General features: G+C 38.6%; 3 protein-coding genes across 4 annotated transcripts; 2 read left to right on the forward strand and 1 right to left on the reverse strand.

Moving 5' to 3' along the window:
* Positions 1 to 216: 216 nt before the first annotated feature.
* Positions 217 to 12,014, reverse strand: LOC310960058 (UNC93-like protein MFSD11). 2 transcript variants are annotated; one of them, XM_083931656.1, is made up of 13 exons: positions 11,611 to 12,014; positions 10,704 to 10,759; positions 10,480 to 10,587; positions 10,313 to 10,392; positions 9,021 to 9,117; positions 5,514 to 5,572; positions 5,184 to 5,328; positions 4,113 to 4,162; positions 2,620 to 2,685; positions 2,405 to 2,530; positions 2,144 to 2,318; positions 1,912 to 2,047; positions 217 to 919 (listed from the first exon to the last, which is right to left on the reverse strand). In XM_083931656.1, the coding sequence occupies exons 1-13, from the start codon at positions 11,698 to 11,700 to the stop codon at positions 767 to 769; spliced, it is 1,341 nt and encodes a 446-aa protein (XP_083787782.1). In that variant the 5' UTR covers positions 11,701 to 12,014; the 3' UTR covers positions 217 to 766. The 2 variants fall into 2 exon arrangements, with proteins under 2 accessions (XP_083787782.1, XP_083787783.1); XM_083931657.1 differs by having other exon boundaries at positions 10,673 to 10,759.
* Positions 12,015 to 14,052: 2,038 nt separating this feature from the next.
* ubfd1 (ubiquitin family domain containing 1) lies at positions 14,053 to 19,307 on the forward strand. Its single transcript, XM_083930536.1, has 7 exons — positions 14,053 to 14,113; positions 15,523 to 15,807; positions 15,892 to 16,100; positions 16,178 to 16,243; positions 16,377 to 16,482; positions 16,641 to 16,723; positions 18,053 to 19,307. Exons 1-7 carry the CDS (start codon positions 14,098 to 14,100, stop codon positions 18,161 to 18,163), a joined length of 876 nt encoding a protein of 291 aa, XP_083786662.1. The 5' UTR covers positions 14,053 to 14,097; the 3' UTR covers positions 18,164 to 19,307.
* A 1,472-nt stretch (positions 19,308 to 20,779) lies between these two features.
* Positions 20,780 to 23,001, forward strand: rmi2 (RecQ mediated genome instability 2; the record flags this gene model as incomplete). Its single annotated transcript, XM_083932068.1, has 2 exons — positions 20,780 to 21,068; positions 22,850 to 23,001. The coding sequence occupies 2 exons, from the start codon at positions 20,780 to 20,782 to the stop codon at positions 22,999 to 23,001; spliced, it is 441 nt and encodes a 146-aa protein (XP_083788194.1).
* Positions 23,002 to 23,629: the final 628 nt, after the last annotated feature.

Below are 23,629 nucleotides of genomic sequence, written 5' to 3' on the forward strand. Positions count from 1 at the left end.
GTGTTTTTTTTTTTTTATAATACAGCGATGGCGGTGCAGAGACACGTTGAGCGCAGATGGAGAAGACCTGGAATTGCTGACCACTCAAAAATAATGTATTTTCTACATCAAAGCATGTCAATATGTTCAAATAGAAACCCAAAATACAAGTGTAAACCTGATAATCTTTAAATCTGAAAAAACACTTTATTCAACAGATTCACAAAATTGGGGGCAAAACACTGATAATATGCAACATTTACAAATAAAGTTAAAGAACAACAATGATTGTCAGGAATGAATTAGGTAACCTTTTTCTGGGAACAATATTGCAATATTTTCTCATCATTCTTTAAAAGTTACAGTTTTATATGACACTGCCTTTAGTAACAAACCTGAGTTAGAAGCAATGCACATAAGTATGAGATAAGATGAGTGGTTACTTTTAAAATCCAACAGTAAGACCATGCAGTAGAATAAAAATGTTAATGATTAATGACGATACTTTGTGGGGTTAGTAAAGTAGATAGTGCAAGGTACAATTCAGGCTGATTGACAACCTTGTAATGCTTTTCAAACGTTTCCTTAAGGCAAATTGGTTTCAGTTGTGGCAACAATTCACTTTCATATTTTGAGTTTGAATGTTATCCAAATGCACATGACCTACAGTGCATTATAATAAAAAGAGATTTTATGAATTTATAAAATAAAATACAAAGGATTGTTTTTCTGAAGGCAGTAGTTCCTTCCACAAAACGATCAATGCTGATACAGAAATGCCTTCTTTCTAATATTCCTGCAAATCAACAGAGAAGTTCTCCATCCTCTCCACCACGAAGAAGCACAGTGTTCCTGCGAAGCCCAGGATGACCATCAGCAGTAGCTGCCACTTCAACAGGAGGTAACCGCTGTAGAAGAACGCTGTGGCTGCAGAAACAGACTGACAAAGGAGAGACAGATTTTAGATTTTCAATAGGCGAGGGACAATATCCATGTTCAGTGGCAAGAGCGTTACTGTGTAATGTTAGTTTTATAATTGAACTTTGTTTGTTTGTGTTGGTTTATGATCTAAGACCCATGGTAGTAACACGCTTGTTATTATTGAAGTATTTGCTCTAATATACTTTAAATCAATGTTGTGTTCAGGTGCCACTGAAATCCCATTAAGTCATCCCTTTCTGTAGTCAAAATCATTTCAGTGTGTTTTTTAAAAAGTATATTGCTGATAGTTCTTCACTCCAGCGGAGGCATTATGTTATGTCCGTTCGTACATTCCATTTGGCCATAACTCAAGAAACGTTTCACACAAATGTCCAACAGGATAGAACGATGAAGTGATTTTATATGGAAAAGGTCAGATCAACTTTACTGTGATATCATAATGCTTCTGTCCACGATTCCACACCATAACTCAGGAACAGAAGGAGAGACATTTGGTTGGATACTAAATTGCTGACACTTACCATGAAACTGTGGTGATTGTATAGCTCTTCTGTGGCAGCAGGCTGAGGGTGTGTGTGAAGCATCCACTTCTCGCCAAAAAATACATCTAATACCTTTATTCAATTCCTCAAAGGTCTTCACTACATATGTTATGTCTGGACAGACATGGGTAGTTTTGTATTATTAAGAATGTAAAATAGTTTTGAATTGAATTTATTTAATGTTTCCGACTTTTCCCTCAAAGAACGCAGGGAAAATGATTGATAGGGCACAGAAGAAGGCAGTAACAGACAAAAAACATTTTTTTTTCTTGTTAGAGATTTTTCAGCAAACACAAAGGGGAGATTAAGAGGTGTGTGGGGGGGTCTTGTTCTTTCCCTTTTTAATGGGGCTTCAGGTGAATTTATTTCATACTTGACAAGGCAACAATTTAACCCATCTTGGCTCAGCTCTGCTAACAATGTCTGAGAATTGGCAACTTTGGATTACCTGGATGAATTTAAAGATGGCAAAAGCAGGCGTGCTTTGTTCAGCATAAACACAGCCTAATATGCTGTAGAGCTGTGTGTTGAAACAACTGTCACCGAGTCCAAGTAGGAAGCTGCACAGCAGGGCAATGGATACGCTGAGAGAGGAAATATAGCTCTTATTAAAACAATGCAGAATTCTAACCGGCCTTCCACATTCACCTTCTGTTATTGTTAAAAAAAAAAACACCTACCTTGGTGTGAGATATGGTTTGTTTTGGGTGGTTGTATTAAAGACGATGGGGGCATCATCTGGGATGTTGAGGAAGATCAAATAGACGGCAACGAAATGGACAACCATTCCAAGAAACACCACAGAGGTCCGTCTGAAGCGATTGTTCTTGCACAGCAATCCAAACAAGCCTCCGCCTGATGAGAGAGAGCGAATTTATGAATTCAGTGACCTCCAGTGACTTTCAATCACCCCAGCAAGCTCTGAAGAAATATAAACTCACCCACAATTTCTCCAATGCCTACCACAATCCCAGAGATCCCAATCAAGCCTTTAGCTGCCTCTCCAAACTGTGTAGTTGCTGCGATACACGTTCCATACACTCCGCTGTAGAAACATAGCTCCAGGCCTGCAAAACAAAATAGGCATGCTGTAGCCGCGGGCCTCCACTGGAGATTTAAATATTTATTACATTAATCCATTCTCTGCGCGACTTACCGCTGTATGCCATGCAGGGACTCAGGAGAAGTATAGTTTTAGTCTTCAGAAGTTGCAGGATGGTTTCTGAACGGGAGGACACACAATACACTGATTTGAATTGCTAATAAATACATATTATATGCCTAACACTTACATAGCTTTTTCATGAGCATTGAGCTCCGATAAAAATGCAGACGCCGAGGCCCCATTACCCTCTGACAATTTCAGTTCAATGCAGGGAAAAGATGGGAAAACATTCCGTCTCAATAAGCCAAAAAGTCACATTTAAATGCAAGGGGGAAAAGAACACCCAAGAGCAATTTTCAGCCTGGAGGTTAGGTGAATTCCAATTTTTAAAGAAGAAATCCCACTAGGTTTGTTTATGTATGCCCTCTCTTGACATGAATTTGTGTGCATCTCCGATAAAGCCGACACTGGTGTACACAAGTCTACCAGTACACAAGACAAAGAGAAGAGCAATCTGATCATCCAAACAACTTCAGAGAGAGAGAGAGAGAGAGAGAGAGAGAGAGAGAGAGAGAGAGAGAGAGAGAGAGAGAGAGAGAGAGAGAGAGAGAGAGAGAGAGAGAGAGAGAGAGAGAGAGAGAGAGAGAGAGAGAGAGCGCCCGGGAGATCTTAATCAGGCAGTTTCTATGTACTCTCCAGATCCACATGAAAGAAATTTCTATTTGAAGAATAGCGAAAACTGCCTGTGAGTGGCTACTAGTTTCAGACTAATAGCAGTGAAGTGTAGAGAACTAAAGGTCATGGCCAGTAAGCGAAAAACAGTAGCGAGAGAAAAAGATAAACATTTCTGTACTGTCTTGAGTGCCTTTTACTGAGCTGTGAAAAACCCCTGATACAAATGTACCCTGTAAGGCAGAAAACACATCATCTAGCAGCTGAAATACAGTATCTCGACAATATTTTTCAAAACATTCATGGTCCCCAGAGGGAGATCCTACTGACTTTTTAGTTAGTGTCATCTGCAGATTCACTTACCCAGTGAAATATGTCAACATCTACTGTTAAGTGTATGATTAAATACTTCCAAAACATAAGATATTTCCCATCATCCCTGAGCTGTAAGTGTTGTGCTAATGGGCACATTTTATTATGCTAACACTAAGAGCTACTAGATAAGCTGTAGAGTATTAAACCGTGTCTCAAATCCATACTGCATGCTACTGTTCATACTAATCATCATAGTATATACTTTTAGCAGGTAGTATACAAGGAAATCAACATAACTCATGCTAAAAGAAGGTACAATACATATGCATACTGTTTCACAAATGGACATCAAACTGCTTTTTTTTAATATTATTTCACAAATATTGTATTGTTTCCCAGGAACATTATGGAAATGTCTGCCCAGCACCCACAATTTATTTGAAATTTCCCCAGCAGCTCTGAGCAGCTCCTATATATACTGTGTGAATTGCATACAGTATATTTATTTTACATTTTAAACTTTTTTTATACATATATTTTATTTTAATTAAACTTACTGAATTCTGACTTGGCATCCTGTATGGCAGTGTTGGCTCTGTGCTTATACCTAAACAAGAGAAAATAAATCAATTTAAACTTTGACAAAGCTGTCATTTATCAATAGAAGTAAATGGCACACACAAATAATAATAGAACTTCCTTCAAGCGGTGAAATGATTCACAAACCCACGACACTTGAGCTGCGTAAAGATCACAGGGATTCCTGAAAATCCCGACACACTGTTTAAAAAAGTGCTTTTCAAAGTTAATGTTTGCTCCCTATGGGATTCTTTGTTATGCTGTTGGAATCATGCACACGATCACACTGAAATACCTGCATCTAGGAGATACTGGAAACAATTTCTAAACACAAACTGCTGCCACAACACAGACACCAACAGGATTAGAGAATATGTCTGGTCCAGAGTTAGCACACTAACAATATTTCTATATAATCTACCAACTGCAGCTGATTTTCCTTTTGTTGAAATGTCCTATACATACCCTTGTATCAGGGCCAGGTACTATTTCCATGACTTTCGGTGGTCTTTGATGCCAGCAATATTTTTCACATTTCTTTCATCCCATGATTTGAATCGATCGTTCTTCGGATTCAAGTCACAAAAATGTAAATAACGTTAAGGGTCGTGCCTGGAGAACTTGGCGTCTTTACTGCTGTCACTCTCAAAGAGAAAGTCTCAAATCGGCCTGATTGCACCCTACTTGTATAAAGTGCAATGATTGGGCTGGACGTTCACTGAAATTGCAATGATCTGCAGAAAAATGGCCGGCCATTTGAGTGAAGGACAAGAGTGATTTAAGACTGCAGAACTGTAGTGGTTATTCAAGGTGTGTTATTTGGAAAATATATATATATTTTTTTAACAGGATGAAACATAAATGAACAACTTTTTTCTCAGGTTCACTCTAATATATTTGTTTATGTTGCATAAAACAGTCTATTGTTTCACTTGTTATTCATCACTTGAGATCCGCACCCTCTCAGTAGTGATTCAGACATTTTTATATATTCTGAGTGATTTTGACTACAGTGAACAGGTGTAATTATCTAAAGGACATTCATTTACATCACACGAGTTGAGAGCAGCGACTGCCCTTCCTCTTCGGAGAGCATCTCCTCTTCATGGCGGCTCTTTCTCAACACCAGGAAGCTGAGTGTGCCGAGTACGGAGGTGACCAACAGGGACAGAAAAATGGTTCTCCTGCTGCTGTCTGGGAGAGGAAGATTAAAATAAGCCTCTTAATTAAAATACACAAGATATATTAACAACATTAAGCTTGCAGCATATTCAGAATAAGCAATCACTCATATAATCCTCTTGGTATTTTGCTCTCATCATCATGCTAGATTTTGCTATTATAGTCACAACAGTACTTACTCAAGTTTAGCCCCTTACCTGGTATCTCTGTTCTCCCATTCCAGTCAAAATAAATGTAAAGGTTGCCAAATAACATGCTGTAAATAAGGTCAAATACATACATCAAGTGAGTAAATGACAGATTTCAACATTGACACTTCTTTTTTTTCATGAGATTATTTTTAATACTCCATCTTTCTTTGCTTCATTAACACCTTTTTAAACCAGGGGAAATTTCACTTAACAATTCCACCTCAATAACCATTTAGCAGCTGTTCTGGCTGGAGCTTTAAACCATACATGGTTTAAATCAGCAGACAGAATTAGCTCTGCATCATGGGATGTTAGAATGAAGATCTTGTGATATGATTTGGATGCCCAGAACAGCTCCTACTATAAAACTCTGGAACAAAGTTACATTTTGTTCCCAGCAAATGATGCAGTCACCTCTTGGACCGATTAGGGACCAGATAAAGCATTCCTCATAAGTTTGTCATAATTGGAGCAATAAGGTCTGAGATTTCAAGTCAAGGAAAATGAAGACAATAAAGAAGTGAAAAACGTCAATCCCCACAGACTCCCATCTTTACAGCAGAAATAAACATCTTTACAGTCTGGTACAAAAAAACAGTTTTGGTCTCTATGGCTACGTTCACAAGCAGGTCTCAATGCACATTTCCCATTTTTTTGTTTGGCTGTTCATATTATGTCTTTAAATGTGGCCTGTCTATGGATTGCTGTGTGAACAACTTATGCTCCTGAAGTGACCTGCATGCGCAGTTGATCATTGATGACATCACGCCACAACAGTGTTTACGGAAGCGAACATGGCAACGGCAACGTGCATTGTAGAACTTTCTGGTTTAATGCTGAGTGTGGTGGCAGCCTGCAAATTTAATAAAAACGTCACTATGTCTCCACTGGCCCGCTGCTTCACTGCCGTCCTCCATGTTTGTTTTGATCTCTTCCTGTGGCACACTTTTTTTTGTTAATCAACTTTATTTGTCCTTCATTTACAAAACAGTGCAGTCAAAGTCTCATTAAATGTGACCTGGCAGTTCAGATTGCAGTCGCATTCAAAAAAATGTGATATGTATCTGATTCAGCACCACATTTAAAAGTGGCCTAATTCTGGTTTGAAAATGTCAGATTCTATGCGACTTGTGCTGTTCACACTGTCAAAAGCAAATCAGATATGGGTCACGTATGAGTGAAAAAATCGCATTCAGGTCACTTGTAACTGCAGTGTGAACATAGCCTTTAAGTGAGTACTCTCGATCTTTTGGCTCAGTGAGAGTGGTGAGTGAATCAACTGACTGCAATCAGGTGTGTGTGGCACTGATTGGCGCTGATTAAGCCCAGGTGTGGGGAGACTTCATATACTGTGCTGACTTTTCGTCTCACCATCAGAGGTCATGAGAACTTCTCCCTGTTGTCAAGTGTTTATTTGTTTTCCATTGCCTGTTTTCTAGTGTATAGTAGGGGTGCTGGAGAGTTTGTTGTGTCTCCAGCCTTTTTCTTTATCGAAGGTCTCCCGAGCAGCCTTTGCCTTTAGTTTTGTGTATTCTAGGTCTCCTGGACAATTTTGGTTTTGTGAGCTGCTTGGCAGCAGTGGTTGAGTTTATTATCTTAGTGCTTTATTTCCTTAAGGAAGCCTGTGGTGGCTCTATTCAGTTTTGTGTTCTCCCCCTTTGCCATCTATCACTATTGTGATTTTGTGGTTATCCCTTTGGGACAACTTTGAGACACCAGCCAGGAACTGAATCAAAACAAACACGGAGGACAGCAATGAAGCAGGCGGCCAGTGGAGGGATCGTGAAGTTTTGACCTCATTAGTATTTGCCACACACTGTTTTTAGCATTAAGCCATAAAGTGCTACAATACCGGTCGCCATTGCCATTTTTGCTGCCGTTAACAACGTTGTGGTGTGATGTCTTCAATGATCAACTGCGCATGCGTGTCACTTCAGGAGTATGAGCTGTTCACACGACAATACGTAAACAGGCCACATTTAAAAACGGAATTTGAACAGCCAAACAAAAAAAAATTGGATTCGAGCAATACATCGAAATCGAGCATTAAGACCTGCAGTGTGAAAGTAGCTTCAGTCTACATCCATATTTGATACAGTCTGAGTCAATTCAAACATTTGAATCCTAATGCCCTCTGTGCAATTCTTTGTGTACAAGTTTCATGTGAATCAAACATCTGGTGGAGGAATGTGGAAATTTCACAGCTTCAAATTTTGACCTTTAACTAAAGTGATCCCATTAGGACAATCAGTGTAATACAAAAACCATACAGTGCTATCTGAAATGTCATCTGGGAAATTATGTTTGATGGACAGAACAATCAAACAATTTTTTTCTTTTTTCTTTTTGGGATGAACGGTTGACTTTTTAAATGCAATATTCTGCATTTGTGCCTTTGATGATGCTTCTTTCTTATTTTCTTTTTATAATCTGTTTAGTTGCCTTTCATAATGAACCAGGCAGTCCTATAAAATGCTGTGATCTATTTAAGTCTTTAATTACGTTTCGCCTAAACTACAAAAAATGCAGATGAGCAATTAGTCTGTCCCAAAGCCTCAGTGAGGGATAACAGGGGAGAATTAATAAAAGATAACAGTAACTGCATTCTGTAAGTCTGTGAAAAACTGATTCATAAGTTTACTGTGGCAGGGATCACCACTGCAAAGTCAAATTAGCATTGCCCTATTGTGAGCTTTGGAGCAGGTGACAGCCAGTGTAATTGTTATACTAATTCAATTTACATATTTTAACAAATACAAATTAGTTGTCCAAGCCAGTGTGCAAGAGCAGTGGGCTGAATACAAGAGATGAAAAGGCCAAAACTCCCCCCTTGCAGAACTCTCTTTAAAGAGTTATGTTTTATATTTCGTAGAGAAACTAATGACTCGCTGACAAATATGGCAATTTGCAACGTGATTTATTAAATGTATTCTAAAGTAAATCATACAGTAATATCCTGTCGGGCTAAAAATACAGACCTGTCTGTAGTGTGGCTGCTGCACTGTAACTATATCTTTGATCAACTGGAAAAGTTGCATCAAACAAAAAGCGGAAAAGAAACATGAAAAACCTGGTGATGAATTATGTTTTATGCAATTAATGTAATGATAGGAAGAAATAATATAATGCAGAGTACTTTAATAACCTTGGGTTGGTTAGGGAAGCAAATTAGACGATTTTTAGATTCTCAAATCATTTATATTTTAGGATTTCTTGCTGGATTCTAGTTGTTTTTATTATTTTTGGATATCTATTATAGTTATAAGGGCTTAGAGAGCCAGGGCAGATGTATTTCATTGCCTTCTGAATGTACAGTTTTAGTCTATAACGTATATGACAATAAACTAAAACTTGAAATAATGAATATTTAATTCACTGTAGTTAAGTCATTTTCGGAGAATCAAATACAGTATAATCCAAGCATTAGGTTTAAATTCAGTAATGCATGGAGGTAATGGTATCTGGGTTGCAGCTATTACCACTGAATAGACTGTAGTGTCCGTAGCTACATACCTGCACTGTAGGAGAGCCCAGAACATCCCTGTGTTCCTGTTGATCGTGGAAGCCTCTGAGTTTTCCACCAGAAACTGTCCTTGAGCTGTCCAGAGCACTGTAGGGAAGAAAGTAAAGCTTTAGTTATACAGAGCCTTTAAAATCACACAATTACAAAGTGCTTCACGCAAAAGAAAAATCCAAATGAATGAAGTGAGAAAGAGAGGTCATTTAATTGCCCACATGAAGTGAAAAATTATCTTTCTGTCTTGGTAAGTAATGCATCTAACCACACAGTAGCCCTGGGACATGATAAAAATTCATCACACCGCAATGATTATAGGCCACATTAAAAACAGCCCCAAATCATTTTTCTTCATTTTCCCAGTAAATACTCAGCAGAGGGCTGCTTTCTCAGTATTTTCACTAACATCTGTGAGCAAGCTCGAAATGCTGCACACTATTTACAGAAACAGCTCCGAACACATTTATGGTCTAATTTGAGATATTCTGTTTACACTGCATCAACACATCCCAGTCATGATAATCCATGCATGCATGATTAAACAATACGTGCAACACAGAAACTAAGATTGAATAGGCTGCAACAAAAAAAACAACAGGAACCAAATTCATGTATTTATGCGCACGGGGATTTGATGCTCTTCTTTGTCATATCTGGTAGTCTTTTATGGACAAAACAATAACCCTCAAATAAATCGATAATGACAATAATCGTTAGTTGCAACCCTACTGTAAGAAGCTGTATTAGTAAATTAGAGTAAACATGAGTAATGTTAATATAAATAAAATCTATTTCTTAGTGTTATAACGCAGGGTTCAGGTTTGCATCTTAAGGGAAAGTAGTTGAAAATGATAACATCTTAAACAAAAGGGGAATTATCTTAAATGCCTGTAGTTTGCTCCAATTTTCCCTTAAAGTGCTGGGCGAATGTGATGATTTATCATAATTGACTTTAATCTTATAGTTCCTTTTCTTGCATGTTATGTTCATTTTGCACAAAAAATTGATAAAATACTCACTACTTTTCATTTGCCAAGTATCTAACTCATACAGGACTATACAACAGTCTTTATCATGTGTTTATGTCATGTAGATTTATTTATTTATTGAATTGCGATAATATATCGAGATATAAAAAGGACCTGTACCAGAACAGAAGATACTGGCCATTTTGCCCAGATCACCGTCTTGATTATAATCTACATGCTGGTGTAAACATTACAGTCGTAGCTTTAACATTACTCCAACCAAATGTGAAAATAATTGCATGTCTAGTAGAGGAACTTACAGGCTGCTCCCATGCCGATCAGTATAGACGTCAAGTAAAAGGACCATGTTGACAGGATGATGAACACAGCAATGTACCCACTAGACAGAAAACATGTAGAACAATAATGAGCAACATGTTTGAGATTCAGCATCGTTGTCAACATCTAATGCATAAACAATGTTTACCTGTAAAGTAGGCCACTTAAAAACATGGTAATTTTTGGTCCAATTACTGTGACGACTGTCGGTGCAAGTAAATTGGAGAACGAAAAGACCCCATAGATGATCCCAAGACTGTGAAGGAGGCAATTAGAGTTAGTATTCAAGTTTTCCTTTTAAAATGTAACTGTTTGTTAAAATGAACATGCTTTTTCTCCACCCTGAGCTGATGGCGAGCCTGCCAGTCCTACCTATGGTACCCACTCCCAGTGAAAGTGTCATTCTGCAGGGTTTTCACTACAGTTTGCTGCAAAATAAGATGAAAGTAGAGTGTTAGACTGAACAAAATGAGTCTACCTACCAGCTGCCACAGTGATGCTGGTATTGTTTTCACCTTATGAATCTACTTGGCCCCACTTTACCTTCCTGGCTCAGAAAACCTCACAGGTGTGTATTGAGATCAAAATGAAGGGGGGGGGATCCCGTGAAAGATGGTTTAGCTGTATCATCAAGTTATTCATCCGGTTTGATAATTATATTGACCACTGAAGACAATTAGAACCACGAGGTGCGCCTGACATTCAGCTCCAATTGGCTGCGTGCCATGTGTCTGCTGTTGGGATTTATTCTTTTTCTATTAAAAGTTTTAGCCTCATAAAAAACTAAAAGCAATATGGCTTATTGTTCTCTGCATACAGACATTTAGTAATTATTCAGGATAACAGTACAAATTCCCTAGGCCTACCCTAGTAGACCAATTGTTGGGTCTATGTAAATCATACATAAGTCACAGAGTGTGGTCTATACATAGTCTGTGAAGTGTCCTGAGATGACTTTTCTTAGAATTTGGCACTATAAATAAAATTGAATTGAAAAATGGAATTGAATTGAATTGAATTAAAATAAAAAGATTTTGTGTCGGGTGAAATGTGTCTAATTGCACATGACAGAGACGTGTGTAAAATCGGAATTGATGCGTTTTACAGAACGGAGGGACAGGAAATCTGTTCCGTCCATTGAGAAAATAGCCTTCAAATCAAATTCCAGTGTTTTGTGCAGGCTTTCTGAAAATAAGCGTCTATACACAACAACAACAACAACAACAACAACATATGACTGACGTTATAAGGAACAGTTTGGAAGTGAGGTGTAACTTACTTCGATGTTCCCACAGGTGGTGAAGGCGGTGAAAATGAACAAAAATCCCAAACCCAAGATCACAACATTCAAAGTCCTTCTGTCTGCCATGGTGTTTTCTTACTCGTCCGTGCAATACATTTTAAACTTGTTGCTGTTGTGCAGTCGACTCATTTGAACTACAAATTTAGAGAAGACCCTCACGCGGATTCATCAAGGACTTTGGAAACGCTTAAGTGTCCTCACTAACTGTTTAGTTACAGCTTAATGCGCGAACAGCAGCGGTCAATGGGCCAAAGCGGAGCGGGACAGTGATAGCAACAGCGCCAGGACACTTCCCTTCTACCACACTGAAGTATGCATGGCAACTTGTGACTTTAATTACATGCAACTTCTGAGGTCTTCCTTGTCCTTGTTCGCCTTCTTCCTCGTCATCCTCACTCTCTCGTGTTTCTTCTTCTGCTTCCTGTTTTGCAATTTTTCGGCCATTTACACTCATTTAGCTTTGCTGCCTTCCAGAGGTAACCAGGAGGAATATTCTCCTATGAAGAGCAACACTCCTTTGACACGAAGATAGAAGATAAGAAGTGCTGACTTCCTTTTTGAGCTAAGAAATTGCTGTAAAGGGAAAAGCTACATAATTAGCCTCAGTCTTTAGGCCAATTACACATGATTTTAATAACTGTAAAGAGTGGTCTCGAACTCTGGCTTCTCCAATTAGATCCATACAGCTGACACACTTAATTAAGAGTCAGCCGACATTACGGTCAACCACAGCTTAACCCCTCACATATATAAAAGAAGACTAATTGTCCTTCCATTAACAATAGTCCACATAACCAAGACATATATTAGAAATTCAATAATTGATTTAATGAACTTTGTTTCTGTTGTTACACAAAGTGCTTCATAATTAATAAAACCAAATCAATGTCAATGCTGTAAAGTCCCGAAAAATGATCGGTATCTTTTTCATCTTGTGCATACAAGTTATGATGTTGCCTGAACCAGTAATTATCCTGTGCGCACAAGTACATTATAATAACGTATGCATACAAAATACAAATTCTCATCTTTTGGGACTTTAGGAGCTCCGTACTGTTATTTTCAGTATGTTTTCTTTTGTTGAGGAAATTTCCTGGCCAAGCTCATAGAACTCATTCAAAAACTGTAATTACAATCACATGCCTGCTGTTCCCATGATGAAGAAGAAGAATTCCTTTATTAGTCCCGCGAATGGGGACTAATTATTTTTCATTTTACACAAACACGGGCCCGAAATACACATACATGCAACCAATGGAGAGACGTTAGAGCGAGGGGGCTGCCAGTGACCGGCGCCCCAGCAGTTGGGGGTCCGATGCCTTGCTCAACAGCACCTCGGCAGTGCCCAGGAGATGTACTGGCACCTCTCCAGCCACCAGTACACACTCCGTTCATGGTCAACACAGGGATTCTCCAGCCATCAGTCCACACTCAGTTCATGGTCAACACAGGGACTCGAACTAGCAACCCTCCGGTTCCCAGCCCAGTCACCTATGGTCTGAGCTACTACCGCCGAGAATAAAGAAAACAATAGTCAACACAAGGATCGAGAAAGTGCCACATGGAAAAGCGAACCACATTATCAGTAAAATGATTTGCATTAAGGCGAATAGGAGTTATAAATCACAAAGGAGATAAGTAGCAGACTGTAAGAGATGAGAAGACGAGTCCATGATTCTGAAAAGTTCAAACCTGTATATTAATTCATTCTTTCATAGTTTTCAGACTCTTACAATTTAGTGTAGGTTAAACGAGGTAGCCAGTTCCATAATCATGGTGCACATGAATCATATAGACCTGGGTAAGAAACAGTTTTTTTTAGTAATTGTAACGTCAATAAAAAAAAGTAGCTCTCCAGTGAATTGTATACACATGCCATGTGCTATATAGAGTATGGTTGTGGTAACACATGTCTTAGAAAGTTATGGAAGGGATTTCTATATGTCAAGTAAACGGGGTTTGTGTCAAAGCTTCAGAAGAGATCCAATAGTTGGCGATAATGCATAATTAGAAACCCCCAACTTCATACAATATAAAGGAAGAAGAAAAACTGAACCAATAGCCATTGAGAATAATGCCACCTCTCTCTCAGACTCTGCTCTTGCCACAACAACAAAGAAGATTTGCAAAGCGAGATGATACACTGCCACTTGCTTCCGTGTTTGCCAAAAATTCCCGTATTTGTCTACATTACAGTTTTTTCAGTTATCATGATGAAAAATCTTTGTATTACACCACACTTAATGTTTACTTGACTACATTATTTTGAAACATGATTTGCTTAATCATAAATACAACCGCTTTTGTTAGAAATCAACAACAATATTTGCAGTTATTTTCGAGGGCGCATGCGCATTTCCATTCTGTCTTCCTGTCCACCGGTAACTGAAACTACGACTGTCATCCTGCTCTTCTAACGTTACTCTCTTTGCCTCAACCTACCACAGATTGTACACAATCATCATGGCGACCCAGGATGGTGGGTATTGAGAAAATACAGCAGTATTTCCTTCATATCTTTACATTGAACCACAGCACTTTTAATGAAATAGCACGTGTTTGTAATTGACATGTTAACATACGGCACTATTAATGCAGCGTGATGTAAATGTACGTCCTTCACTTACGTTGTATTATTTAATGTTCCCCGGTGTTGTAGCTATAACGTTAGCTAGCGTTAACGATTGCTAACAGCAGGGACGTTTAGCTAGGTTTATGGGCGACCAAAGTTAATGCTAGACGATTTAACCGGAGTTGGGTTTGAGTTGGTTAACTTTTGCTGTTAATGAGCTAACTAAATGCGGTGTGGTTATGAATAGCAACGACGAAGTTACCAACAAACAGTTTGTTACGTTCACGTTACCAGTTTTGTCATCAGTAAGGCCAACCGTCATACATGAGCTAACAGTGTTTTTGCGAGTAACGTTACGTATTTTCGTTCAAAAACATGTCTGTTGAGGTTTCAGGCGTAAGTTTTCTTTTATTTATTCCCTCACCCAACACACAAGTAAGAACTGCTGCCTAGATGAAAATAACAGCGCATGGAAAGAGCTAGAAAACCCCCATAAGAGAGAGGGAGAGAAAGAGAGAGGGAGAGAAAAGAAAAAGCGAAACTGTAGACTTCATTACACACTTTGAAACTGTTGACTCATAGTTACCTTTACACACTTAAGCTAGTTATTTAGTACACACGTTTAATTGTTTAGTACAAAAGTTTAATTGTTTCATATGCATTGTCCTTTACTTCCATACAAAATATTGCAATGATAATTGTAAACCCTGTTTATTAAATTAAAGTCCCTAAATTTGGCTGGGTAGTTTTTAAAATTATGCTTATCATGTGTACAGTCAAAACAAAATAAATGTAGGGATGGAAAATATGACTTGAGAGGGGAGCGTACCTGTGTTCCCAAGGTCCTATGTTCCCAAGGTCCTATGTTCCCCGCTTTGGACCCTTTAAAAAAAAAAAAAAGGTCAGATTTTCCCAAAAAAGGTCCAATGTTCTCCGCTTTGTATGTGACCAAGGACCGCCTGCATTACCTGGTGAGTCACCTCTGGACACTGAGTGGGCTCCTTTACCCACTTCTCCTCCGGTAAGCTGTATGGACAAACATTCCCTAACTCTTTATTTTTTTCCCATATAACGCCAATCATCGCTTGGCAACAACGTATATACAGGCATGTACATGTGCTAAACACTGTTTAATGTCATTTTGCAAGACGCACATACATGCTGACTATACGGCTGTGGTTAGTAGAACATGCCAGATGTGTATTTCTGACTATTTGCATCCGTGGTAAAATATGGGCTATACTTTTCTGAGAACTAACAACTTTGCACCGAATTTCATTGAATGGATACAAATCAGTGTTTTCATACTCTTCCAGGAAGTGAAGAAGTCATAATGGAAACCGAGACAAAGCCAAAAGAAGCTGAACCACTAGGTGAGGATGCTGAAAAATGTGACACGGAAACTACGTCTCACACGACTGCAGGAGACACCACAACTCAGGACTCTAGTATTAGCAATGGCGAGGACGCAGACGCAGACGCAGACGACGGGAAGGAGATGGTGGACTTGAAGATTATCTGGAACAAGAATAAATATGACCTGAAAATTCCTGTTGATAACACCGGAGCCAAACTAAAAGAGAGGATCCACTCACTCACTGGTAAGAACAGCACTTCACCTCCAATGAAACGTTGAGTGGCTGTTTAAAATGATTAGCAAAGCTTAAAAATAAATGTTTTCCCAGGTCTTCCACCTGCAATGCAGAAAGTGATGTATAAAGGATTGCTTCCAGAGGACAAGACGCTACGTGAAATAAAGGTTACAAACGGTGCAAAAATAATGGTGGTAGGATCTACGATAAATGATGTATTAGCTGTGAATACACCCAAAGAGGCCATTCAGCAGGAAGTTAAAGCTGAAGAAAACAAGAAAGAGCCTTTATGCAGGCAAAAGGTAAGATTAATGCTGTTTCTGCAGAACATAATCAAATATTTATAATATTTTATATTAAACCGCCACTGTTATTTCAGCAACACCGGAAAGTTTTGGACAAAGGTAAACCAGATGACATAATGGCATCTATTAAAGGAACAAAGGTGAGAGAAGATGGAGGGAGGTCTATTCCTGTCTTGTGTTGACTCCCACAGCAGTTCAAAGCTGTTTTCACAGATGTCAATTATATGGCTTCAATACCAGAAACAAAGACTGACTATCTTTTCCTGCTAACAGGAACGATTACCTACAGTGCCTTTATCCGGAATGTTTAACAAGTCCGGAGGAAAAGTTAGACTGACATTCAAACTGGAGCAGGATCAGTTGTGGATCGGAACAAAGGGTGAGATCATAACCAGCCTCAGTTTTTGCTAAATTCACTGCAACACACAGATACTGATGTGTTTGTTTGTGTGTGTGTGCGTGCGTGCGTGCGTGCGTTCGTGTGTGTGTGTGTGCGCGTGCGCGTGCGTGTGTGTGTGTGTGTTTTCATCTCTACAGAGAGAACGGAGAAAGTTCCAATGGGCTCCATTAAAAACGTATTGTCTGAACCCATCGAAGGCCATGAGGACTATCACATGATGGTAAAGGTTCTTACTGCTACTTGCAAGTTTTATGAAAAAAATTAATATCACAAGCAAGCAAATGGTTCATGTAACTAAGCAAAATGAAGGTGAAGTTTCTATGACAGTTGTATAGGGACATGAGATATGTTGTTTAGTTCAGTTATGCTTTGCTATAAAAAAAAGTATTTTGTGCGAGTGAACGGTGCAGGTTGAGCGTTTCCCTGAAGTCACTGTAGTATGTATGTATCAGAGTGATGGGGGTCATCGTTTGCTGTTTTGGGCTCTGCAGTGGAGCGGGAAATGTCAGCGCTCTCTCTAGATTGACCTTTCTGTCTGAAAGCACTTGTGTTGTTCTTTGTCAATGAAATGGAAATCCCTGAACAAGAAACTTAATTGAATCGGGTAGTTTCATGGGGATCAAAATCTGTTTTTAAGAGAACTCAAAGTGTCATAACAGCATTGATATAAAAAGTTTAGGAAGATGTAGTAACGCTCAATTGATGATTCTGTCAGATGAATAACTGATGTGTTTTGAACTTGATGTTTTGATGAATGGGAAGTAAACAAGACCAGAAAAGTAATCTGATCATTCTAAATGTGATACAGGCAATGCTGTGAATGTGTTGGCAACAAGTGGTTTTAAGCAAGCTACTGTTTTCTTGCTTCCTCCCACTGACTGAACATGTAGATGGAAGAGATTGGACTGTGCAGCCAATAAAAATGTGTGGAGGTTTATTCCTGTACAGTTCATTGATCACAGTATGTACACCGGATTGATACACTCAAAGCGCAGAATAGTGGATTTACAGTGACAGTTACAGCGCTTTGTGTTGTAATGTTTTGGCTCGAGGATGAAATTTGATGCCAGCTACCGGTTCCTGCTTCACTGAAGACTTGATCATGTATGAGGAGTAGATGGAAGAGGAGATGAGGGTTTAAAATGTCAGTGGGCACTGCAGGGAGCTTTGCCTCTAAAATCGCAAGCCCATCATTGATATTAGAGATCCACCCTGTTTGCTTTAGCTTTTGAAGATAAAAAGAAGAAGATAAGGAGTCATTTATTTATATATATATATATATATATATTTGTATTTCAGAATGGTTTTTAGAGCGATTAAGTGGACTGTAAAAGGAATTTGTCTTTGGCAGTATATTACACAGAGCTACCAGGTTTTTGAACATTGATGTTGCAAATGCAAAAATTTATGCATGTTATTCCAGTTGACCTGAGTTTAAATTGTTAATTTTAATTTAATACCCCCAGATGTCACACTGATTTACATCTAAAGAATATGTGAACATCTGTAATCATTGAACATGCTTTCCATTTTTCTTTGGCTTCCGTAGGCTTTTCAGTTGGGTCCAACAGAAGCGTCTCAATATTGGGTCTACTGGGTGCCTGTACAGTTTGTCGATGCAATCAAAGACACAGTCCTTGGAAAATGGCAGTATTTCTAATGTGCCTCTTTTTTTGAACTGGGATTGAGAGGAGGAGCCAATATAAAAATGAAACTGGAGTCAACAGTGAAGCTAAAGGAACGTCTTGGAATACATTCAAAGGAAATGGACGAATGCCTGTGGACTAATCATATTGTTTCTAGGTTAAAAGTGCACTATGTGGCAGCATAACATTTCTCAGCCCTGTTGATCATTTAAGGTTTTCAGCAAAGCCAAGGGAAAATGATGAAACAATTGTACAGAAATTGCTAACACTTTTCTTCAGTTATTCTTAAAGAAATAAAATTATTTAATGAAACGAATGCACTGGGGCATTGATGTTGTCTGTCTGTGTTCTGTGTTGTAGCCACCCAAGCTTTGTCTACATTTATTTTTGATTCACTTTTGTTTTTCACATTTCAACAATGCAGGTCTTCCCAGTCTCTGTGCAAAATGGCTCAAACTCTCCTCTAGTTGCATGGGGCCTTTGAGTGAACACCAACAGCTCCTTATACAAATTGTGGATTAGATTGAGGTCTGCACCACTCCAGGACGTTAATATTGCCCTTTAAAGCGTTGTTGTCTTGCTGAAAAATAAATCTCCCAAGTAGCGGTTCTTTTTCAGGCTGCAGGATATTTTTCTGCAAGCGTTCTCTGTATTGACAGGACCCTCCAGACCTGTTGTGATGTGTGTTGTTTGGCTTTTATTACCAGCCGCGACACCGATGCTGGTATCGTTTTCACCTTGTGAATCTCTGTGTGTGTGTGTGTCCTGTAGTGGGAAATGCCACAGATGATTTGGGGTATTTTGCTAGGTGTTTACAAGTCTGTCTGTCTGATGGAGCTTTACAGTCACAACGTTTTACAGGTGTGTATTGGAGATCAAAATGGTATTGAAAATGTTTGTGGCTTTTAGTGTGATTGGCTTGATCTTGGTCCATAATACTGTGCTTCCCCACATAAAGGGCTTTATTTAGCAGAACACCTCCGAGCTGATGAAATGATGATGGCTTTTCAAAAAACATAATAGGCTAATATTCCAACCTTTCATATTTCCCTGATCTTTGCTGGGTGTGTGAAATTCATGTGATGAATTCACATATCAGTTATTTTTCATGCCTTGCAGGGTTAATTGTGTTGTGTATTTTTTCAAGACCGCATGACAGATAAACAGCCCTGTATTTTAAAATATGAGAGCATAATTAAAATCCACTTTGTGTTTTTAATGAGTAGCATTTGCCTGTTCAGTTATTTTTAAAACAGTAGGATTTTTCACAGTAGTACATCCAAGGGAAAGGATGTTGGCTCTTCCTACCAGTATTTCAATTAGTCATCCTGGTCATTTTACAAACATGATCTGTCATTTCTCTAAACACGTTGTTTTTACACAACAGTTTTAATCACAGACCCATTCTCATGACAAATTCATTGACATGTAAAATCAGTATAAAGTAAAAATGTGAAGCCATGTGTTGGTTGTTTTTCAATTAACGTTAATTTGGCAAATGCCGAAAAATTACCAGAAGAGACAGAACTGTAGGAATAAATTTAAAAAATGTCTCTATAGGCCTAGCCTTCCTAGAGTAAAAACAGTTAGATGCTTGTGTGATTCTAATATAATAATTATGATAATATAAGTAGCATCATTTGAGTCTCCTAGAGGCAGTAGGGGGACCAAAACTCCGGTATCTCGCTCTATTTTCTATATTTTTGGTAATATTGTAAGTATAACTAAGAAGGTCAATATCGCCTTTCAGTGAAGTTATTTCTTAGATGTGTTTTTAAAAACATTGATGTCACATGGCTACGTTTTTGCCAATTCTATGATACACACTCATCCATGTTACCTTCAGCCAGTTACTCATATTAACTAGTTGTGAATAATTTGATTTGCTTTATTTAGAACATGTTAAAAAACAAGAAGATTACATTTAAGACATTAAATTAAAAAAAAAAGGACAAGCAAAGGAAACACAGAAAACCCTCAAGCACTTGGCATGTTGTTTGGGTTCCCTACAATTATTCAACAATATTTAACATGAAGGGGAAAAAAATGTATAAATTTAAAAAACATATAGTCTATAATGAAAAAAACAGAAGACATAGACAAATAAGGCGAGTAAATAATAGTAATAAGACAAAATAATACTAGGCTATTGATACAGTATCATGTTTTTCACAGATCTTTTTAAATGTCACAGGAGACTTATTAATTAAAAATTATTCCATATATTGAAACCTCTGTAATTGTTGCTTAAGAAACCAATGTAAAAAAATACATAAATTCAATGAACTGAGATTGACCATGACACATTTTGACTTTGATTAAATATGTATGTCATAATATTACGGTTGTTATATTAAGGAAGAATTTTTTTTTTTTTTACATTTAAAATATCCAAATGGCCTGTGTGTTATTGTTCTCAAGGGGATTGTACACTGCGCACCTCAATATGGAGAGTATGGCTGACATTCAGAGCGTGAAGAGATGCTTTTACTCTGAAGGATTCCAGGCCGGAACTAGACTTGCTACTGAAACTAAATACGCCCACGACTTCCGGTGTTTTTTGACTGCGTGGGCGGGACGCGGGTAATGTGAAGTCTTGAACCACCGTTAAACGACACTAGTAGTCGGTAATGTATAAAACAGAGAACACAACCGGAGAGAAGAAACGCTCACCGCCGGTAAAAGTTTTGTCCGGTCAGCTGAGGACAGCAGAGAGCCGGGGGACCGCCGACAACGGGGATGGTTATGTTATCAGGCCGGGCAGGGGTCGCTATCTGCTGGTCTCACTGGTGTGGATGCAGGGAACTGTACTGGAGGTCCAGCTGGACAGAAACACCGTGCTGCTGATGGATGAGACGGGGACCTTTGCCGTTCAGGGCGTCAACAACATCCCCAAAGGCAAACCATGTTTGGCCCAAGGTAAAGTTGGTTTTTCATTGGTAGATCCCTCATAAGAGACAGTTTGTTTTAATGTTTCAAGAGGGTGTTATAGTCTACATTTGTTTCAGTTTGTTTTGTCATACAAACAGTCCAATCCTTATAAATTTGATTTACAATAAAGTAAATTAGGAAAAATAAGCACTTTCGCTGAAACCAGAGACCTAACTATACTAGGACTTTTTCGACATACTAGACTTTCTTTCAACAAACTATATACAATTAGTTTTTTCAACATACTATATTTTTTTCAACATACACGAAAAACGTAGGGGGGAAAAAGACATAGTTTACACTGGAGATCAAAATGAGAGAAGTACAACTGTGTTGTACTGTTTTTTTTTAATATTGTTCAGAATGTGGTGGAATATCAGCCTATACCACTGCTGTACTAACATGTTTTTTTAAATAACCAAGGCACTTCAACAAAAACCTCTATTTTGTGAAAAGAAAAAGAAAAAAACAGTGAGCAAAATCAGAGAACAGTAACTGTTGTGTCAGAAGAGAAGATTGTAATAATGTTTTCTCAGGGCTATATTGGAAGTGTAGGCACTTGCTTTGAATGACTTCAGCACATCTGCGCCCACAGGACATCACTAGTTTACACTCAGCCCTGGTTTGATATTAGTCCACTCTTCTTGCAGTCTCTTCCACAGTTAGAAAAACTCTGTTAAGGATTTTCCAGAGATTCTCTATGGGGTTTATATTGTATAGTGTGTGAAAAAAGTCATGGTATAGTATGTCGAGAAAAAAAAGTCATAGTATAGTGTGTTGTAAAAAGTAATTTCCAAAATGGGTGTATTCCGGGGAGCCTTAAACCCACACTTTGTGCCCATGGGCCGAAAACCGTGCAAGGTCCATAAACAAAATGAAGCAAAGTTGGAAGATGTGTGTGGTCGGAGTAAAGGTGTCAGAAGTAGGGGATAGGAGTAGGGATGGGGCCACCAAACAAGCTCACTTGGGGCTGGTTAAACATGTTGAAGTTAAAGACTGTATACAGTTCTGTTTCCACTTTATTTCTAAATATTGTGTTTTAAAAAAAAGGTTCCTATTCCTTTTTTTACCACCCAGATTATCAAAAACACAACAAACATTCCTTTAACAGTCTGTAGGTTTTTATTATGATATCTAGTTACTGGACATTTAAAATAATATGGATTAATGAAAAAATAAAAAAAACAGCATTGGTAAATGAGGCTGTGGACAGGTGTACCTAAGTAATAACATTAAGGATGGCTTTGTTTCATTTAAATGTCCTTTTAAGCGGTGTCATTAAGCCACTGTGCACAACACCAGGAACCTGTAGGTGGTAAAACGAACCAGAATGCAGCCATCGTTCATGTTATTACTTACACCTGTGTTTGACAAGCAAAATCGTCTGCTGCGAGAAAGGTCCATTAGGCTTTATGGATGCTATAACTGCAAATTCCTAAGCTTTTTTCAATGAGATGTTTTTACGTTCCACCGCTGCCAATTCAGTATGGTTTGTTTATTACTAGTGTTGAGATCAGACCGCAATGCAGTCTGTTGTCTAATCATTCGATTTATTCCATTCCAGCCATGATTCCTGGATTACGTCCATGAAAGTCTACCACAGCCAGCCAGGAAAATTGCTAGTTGTGTGGTAAAATCAGGAACATTAAGCTAAAAACAATGACAGCACATGATTATCTCTATAACAGCCACATCTCCTCATATCTCTGTCCTCGCTCCCTTGAATATATTGTCACTGAACAATTCACCACCTGCTGCTGTTTTTACAGGCAAATATGTCATGGTGATGGGTGTCATCCAGGCCATCTCCCCGGAGCCAGTCATCCGTGCAGTGAAGATGGCAGACCTCTCCGAGCTCGCAGCTTTTCACAGACAGATGTGGAAGCTGGAGGTGGAGGACCTGCAGCAGGTGCTGGCCTGAATGCAGAGCTGTTGGTGAAAACGCCGCCTCGCTGGTGGCTGGACGACCTGCTCCTCTCATGTGTATCCAGCTGAGTACATCATTTGAAGTGCTTCTTGACAAATAGAAATACCATCTCACAGGACTGAACAGGGGATTCTACTTGATGTCAAGGCTTCTGACTCCGGGGGGGGGGGGTATGATGCAAGAGCAACGTGAGAAAACAGACTTGTATTTGTGCATTAAGTACTTGCGCTGTGAAGTATGATTCTTAAGTACTTTAAGAGAAGTTTCCTCACTTACTCCCAGGTGGTCAGATTCTTAAAGAGTCAGGGCTGTACGCCTCTTATTACCTCTAAAAATGATCTGCTCATGCTTGGTGAGAAAAATAACACCCAGATTTGGGGGCATTGTGTATTGTGAATTCATATTGAAGTGTCTTGTCAGATTATACATCCAGCATCATCTTTGTAATCATTCAGTATTCATTTAAAATAGTTATATCAGATGATTTGGAAATATGAAATAAAGATGACTCAGATTTTCAAGGACTCCACCTGTTTTTCTCTACTAAAACTGAATTGAGATATTTATTCATATTGCATCAGGATCAACTAAGACTTCAAGCCTGTTTTTCAAGGACACAATT

Source organism: Echiichthys vipera, assembly GCF_963691815.1.
Source record: "Echiichthys vipera genome assembly, chromosome: 17".
NCBI lineage: Eukaryota > Metazoa > Chordata > Actinopteri > Perciformes > Trachinidae > Echiichthys > Echiichthys vipera.

What these genes read in the sequence shown, in the direction of transcription:
- LOC310960058 (XM_083931656.1), bottom strand. Translation starts at nt 11,700, where the DNA reads ATGGCAGACAGAAGGACTTTGAATGTTGTGATCTTGGGTTTGGGATTT. An exon ending in AAACCATATCTCACACCAAG is followed by an intron (nt 2,048 to 2,143) that starts GTAGGTGTTTTT and finishes TTCCTCTCTCAG; the next exon opens with CGTATCCATTGCCCTGCTGT. An exon ending in CCATCTTTAAATTCATCCAG is followed by an intron (nt 920 to 1,911) that starts GTAATCCAAAGT and finishes CTCCTTTGTCAG; the next exon opens with TCTGTTTCTGCAGCCACAGC.
- ubfd1 (XM_083930536.1), top strand. An exon ending in GAGGATCCACTCACTCACTG is followed by an intron (nt 15,808 to 15,891) that starts GTAAGAACAGCA and finishes ATGTTTTCCCAG; the next exon opens with GTCTTCCACCTGCAATGCAG. An exon ending in ATGAGGACTATCACATGATG is followed by an intron (nt 16,724 to 18,052) that starts GTAAAGGTTCTT and finishes TGGCTTCCGTAG; the next exon opens with GCTTTTCAGTTGGGTCCAAC.